Source organism: Chenopodium quinoa, unplaced genomic scaffold (genome assembly GCF_001683475.1).
Source record: "Chenopodium quinoa cultivar QQ74 unplaced genomic scaffold, ASM168347v1, whole genome shotgun sequence".
NCBI classification, from domain to species: domain Eukaryota; kingdom Viridiplantae; phylum Streptophyta; class Magnoliopsida; order Caryophyllales; family Amaranthaceae; genus Chenopodium; species Chenopodium quinoa.
In genome coordinates, this window is record NW_018744100.1 from 387,646 (window position 1) to 393,111 (window position 5,466).

General features: G+C 31.5%; 1 protein-coding gene across 1 annotated transcript; it reads left to right on the top strand.

The window, feature by feature from the left end:
• Positions 1-764: 764 nt before the first annotated feature.
• Positions 765-4,969, top strand: LOC110692259 (probable receptor-like serine/threonine-protein kinase At5g57670). Its single transcript, XM_021869255.1, has 7 exons — positions 765-1,424; positions 1,588-1,842; positions 2,153-2,310; positions 2,421-2,500; positions 2,706-2,841; positions 3,069-3,218; positions 4,357-4,969. Exons 1-7 carry the CDS (start codon positions 1,187-1,189, stop codon positions 4,531-4,533), a joined length of 1,194 nt encoding a protein of 397 aa, XP_021724947.1. The 5' UTR covers positions 765-1,186; the 3' UTR covers positions 4,534-4,969.
• The last annotated feature ends 497 nt before the right edge of the window (positions 4,970-5,466 follow it).

Here is a 5,466-nt window from a genome sequence, read left to right on the forward strand (position 1 = left end):
AGACATAAACCAACTACTAAAACAACTCTTAAAAATAAACAAAAAAGTTTGTATTAATTCATTTCAGTTGGAGCGCCTGACCTTGGAGCTCTAATGTACATAGATGGTCCACTGCCAGCTCCTTAAAGCAAAGTCCCCTTCAATCATTTAATTTTTTCCAGATTAATGTGTTGTCTTTCTCTCTTTTTACCCTTTCATAAAAAGAGAATTAGGGTTATTTTTGTATCAACTATCAAGTACTAAATCTATATGGCTATTGTTATTGGCCTTATTGCCTATTGTTTCATTACTTAGGAAAATGACTAGGTGAATGCACAAAAAAAACTTATAAAATGTCGTCAATTAATAGAGTAATTTTACGATGATTAAAAAGTGATTTAATTATTTGCATCTGATGATAGTTGAACTATCAAAATGTTATCCCACTCAATTTAAACATATACCAAGTATAGATTAAATTAGCCTGTAAATTGGCTCATGAGGCGACTCACATGTACTATACTTGTCTTGTAACAACTGATTGCGTCAATTTGGCTCGAATCACCTGAGTCAGCCCGATAATCACCTCTTTTACGAGTTATTACTTTTACTCAAAAAATATAATATTACTCGTCTAATACCCCGATAATAAACTCAATATTACACTAATACGGTAATACCATCAACATTGAGAGAAATCCAACAATGAAAGGTTGAAGATAATATAAGCGTACTCCATTTATTACGAGACGCCTTAAAGATTGATTTATCACTACTCGTAACGTTGTACACTACCTATTACACTGGTACATGTTACTACTTTATATGGATAAATGAAAACGGCATTAATTTTATAGACGAGACACACACATACACCTTTCTTGGACATCAACAGTTTTTCCTACTTCTCCTTTTATTCTACCTCTTTCTCTCCTGCATTTAAAAACACCAACTAAACATTACCAACTTCACACTTCTTCATATCTCAATTACTCCATTCACCTCTTCTTTCTCTCTCTCTCTCATAAACCAAAATTTCACACCCAAAAAAAAAAAAAAAAAACAGCTATTTATTTCATTGTACTGATATTCTTCATATAATGCTGTTCCCTTAAATCCTTACATTTTCAGAGATTCCAAAAAATAAATAAAAAAAAACAGAGGAATTTGTTAAAAAAATACAGGGGAGAAAGAATAAAACAGAGAAATGAAGTACATTCGATCTGGAAGTTTGAAGAGGTTGTTTTCTATTGGAAGGCGTAGTACAAGCAGCAGTAGCAGCTTAGAAGATTCTGGAATTGAAGAAGATAATAATATTATTAATAGTAATAAACATAAAAGTAATGAGATTGAGTTTGTTGAACCACATCTTTTTCCTAAGAAACCCACTTGGAAATGTTACTCCTTTGAAGAAATCTCTGCTGCTACCAATGGCTTCTCCTCAGGTTAGTGCATGGGTAAAAACCCGGATGTTCGGGATTAATAGTCATGTTGGTAGTGTAATTTGAACTGGTAACGTGACAATCGATTCCGCACAGAGTAAAGGGTGTTTCTTTTTTGGTTGTGGTTTGTGAATTTTAATTGTTGTTTTTTTTGGTGGGTGAACAGATAATTTGGTAGGAAAAGGAGGGTATTCAGAGGTATACAAAGGAGAGTTAAAAAATGGAGAAATGGTAGCAGTGAAAAAGCTAACAAGAGCAACCAATGAGGAGAAGCGAGAGAGAGAGTTTTTGACAGAGATTGGAACAATTGGACATGTTTTTCATCCAAATGTTTCTTCTCTTTTAGGGTGTTGTATTGATAATGGTCTTTATCTTCTTTTCCCCTTCTCTTCTAGAGGCTCTGTTGCTTCTGTTCTTCATGGTAAGTCACGACATCCGTCTGAATTTAATTGTCGCATTACTAGTTTAAGTTGACAGGTTTCATTATCGTTTGCAAATAGTCAGTGAATCTAAAACCTTTTTTGTGAAAATGAAAATGAATCTAGGGAAAAGGAAAGTTATCGGATGATTTAATCTTAGCCAATGATTATTTCATTTGTGAAAAAATAAAAGTCCAAAATTGAAAGTCGAGTTAAGAATGTTATCTTTTAGAGAAAACTATTCTAAATTTTTTGTTCCTCGGGTTAGTATTTTGACATTATGTTAAACTCGAATTTGCCCGAAAAATGTAGATCAAAGTAATCCACCGATGGAGTGGGAAGTGAGGCACAAGATAGCAATTGGAACAGCCAAAGGGTTACATTACTTGCATAAAGGGTGCCAAAGAAGAATTATTCATAGAGATATCAAGGCCACAAATATTTTGTTAAGTGAAGATTTTGAACCACAGGTACACCTTACAATTATGTACTTCGTATAATTATTGTTATGTTCCCTATATTTCATTGACGAAAGGATGACATGTTTACTAACAACATTACATCATGGGGTTAAGTACAGATTTCTGATTTTGGCCTTGCCAAATGGCTTCCAACCCAATGGAGTCATCACTCAATTGCCCCAATTGAAGGAACGGTCGGGTACGTATTTTCTTTCCTATCCATTCAATCAATAACATTACATTGACGCAATTTCTTGTATTAGACCCCGTATAACTGGGTTAGTTGATCAATAAAAGGTGTTGGTTCAATAGGGTGTATATGTCGTATTAGACAACTTTAATCAACTTTTTTGTCATCAACTTAATTATAATGCTAATGATTAATTTTGGGCTTGATTATGCAGATATTTGGCACCTGAATATTTCTCCCATGGGATTGTTGATGAAAAAACAGATGTTTTTGCATTTGGAGTCTTCCTTCTAGAACTAATTTCCGGGAAAAAACCAGTTGATGCCTCTCATCAAAGTTTACGCAGTTGGGTAAGAAAAAAAATATTGCCATTCTTAATATATTATGCTCTTACATGTTTATGTCATCTAGAAAAATAAAAGTTTGTATTTTTACCCATTTATTATAACTTCATTATGTTTGACTAATGTTTAGGGTTTCTTGTGGGTTTAAGCTTCTTGGAATACATAGTGATGACACAATATAATCTTAATTTTTGTTGTTTATTTAATTAATGTCAAATGTATGATTATGACAGGCTAAACCTTTCCTTAAACGAGGGGAGATTGAGAAATTGGTTGACCCAAGACTTGAAGATGCCTATAATGAAATGGAATTAAGACGAATGGCTTTTGCTGCTTCTATTTGCATACGCTCATCAACTAATTGGCGCCCTACCATGAGTGAGGTAATTACGTAACGAAAAAGCTTTGTACGATACCATCTCATGATACATTTACGCGTTATTTAAAAATTAAAACTAAACTATACGGACTAGTTCATTTAAATTTTAGAGAGTACAGAATTAATTTGGTCCTGTGTTATACTCCCTTATTAGCTTGTTTACATTGTCCTAGAGAAGTAAATAAGCAAGTGATTTTTATAATCCCTTGTTTACATATATTGTCCTCTTATTAGAGTTTTAAGTTTTCGACTCGTCACTTTCCTTAAAATCGGTGTTCATACAAATAACCTCTTATTAGAGTTTTGAGTTTTCGATTCATCACTTTTCCTGAAAATCGGTGCTCATACAAATTATATGTAGATAAAATATACTCCAGTAACAATCATATATATTGTAGAAAACATACTTGTATTTAAGATGCAAAATAAAGGGATACTTACTTGTCTTGTGGGAATTGAGTTTGAAAGAATACAAGTGAATTTTTGGTATACTAGTGAATGACTTAATCATTAATTAATGCAAAAAAAATTTCTTACCAGATGGTTTGGTGGCCTATGATTTTAATTTAGAGTTGTTCAAGCAAATTTTAATTAGGCAACTGATGTTCTACTTCTACCTAACCTATAAAAATTTGACACGAGCAATGTTTTACATTATGTGCAACCTCCCAAGTGTTACTAGATTATGATTAGTCTAGTCATATGTGACTTTATTTTATTATTGTTAGATTGTCTAATTCTGCTAGCTAGCTGATTAATTAATTAATTAATTACAACCTTTTTTGTGGGGCTATTTTAATACTGTATAATTTTTTTGATTTGATATATTCATGTTTGTTTTCTTCTACATAGTACACCCCAATTATTGTTGCATAATTTGCATTGGAATTGTTTGTTAAATAATTCGCCTCTTCTGATATTAATAGTTACACATGCTATTTTTTGCTCATTAAATATTTGACAATCATGTTACATTATCTAAAATGAAGATATAATTCAAGAGCATAGACGAACAATTGTACAAGTATAGCAATATTATATCGATCATATCCTTAATTAAAATTTTTAGATGATGTGACGGTTATTTTACTACACGAGCACTTCATGGCTGATATTAGTACTTATCATCAATTATTAAATAGGTACTTGAGATGTTGATGGGAGGGGAGATAGATGAAGAAAGGTGGGAAATGCCAGAGAAAGAAGCCCAAGATCATGATCAAGAGTTTTGGGATTTTGAAGACCTTGAATTTGAGTGTGATTCTTCATTCTCCACATCTATACATGAAGATTCAATTTATACTGGAAGCTCGAATTGAATTATGGCGGAAAAGAAGATTCGAAAATTACGATAGTTTTCATGTAAGTAAGAAGACATAAGCTTCGTAGCAACATGAATTTAAATGCTGTAACATAAATTATAAATGATCGACTTTATTAAACAAAAATTATGAGAGGTTAATTTTATTTACGTTGGGCTCCTAGTGTTACATGCATGTTGTTACATACTTCTCTGGTATTATGTAAGGATTTAAGGATGGTCTTGATTGATTTGTACGTACAAAATACGAGTCAAAAGTTCGTTATTCCATTTGTTAGTTTGTAGTGCTATATTAAAAGTTAGTAGGCTCTCGTAGTCTCGTGTAGTAAAAGTAGTTGTAATAGTATAATTAGTACTGTATTAAAATAGTCCCTCTTGTTTTGTGAACACTTAATTCCTTTTAGTAGGTTTAGAACATTTAAAGGTGGGTTTTATTACTTGTTTTTAACATATTTAAATATGTTTTAATTTAATTTATAAAATATTTGAACTTATTTAATCTTATTCAGCTTATACAACCTTAAATTTTTATTATCAAAATGGCTATGTTAGCTCTTTAATTGTTTTGCCCGTCTGCCTTGCAGATATTTGAGTATCAATATTTAATTATTTATTATTACTCCGTATCAAAACTTATGAAAAGATAACTAATTTAAATTACTTATCAAGACGATTTAAGACAATTTTTTTTTTCTTTTACATCGATAATAAGTACTTACTCATAGTCAAAATTTTAACTTCTTATTCGAAATATCAATATGATTCGAAGGACTACTTATAAAAACCTGCCAACTACAGATATATATGTGCAAGATTGCAACTTGCGAGCTTGGCTAAGTTTAAAAAGTTACTATTTGTTGCAAATTAAAAGGTTGGGTAGAACCGTAGAATTATTGATATATTCGTATTAATCATAATCAAGGACAATAAT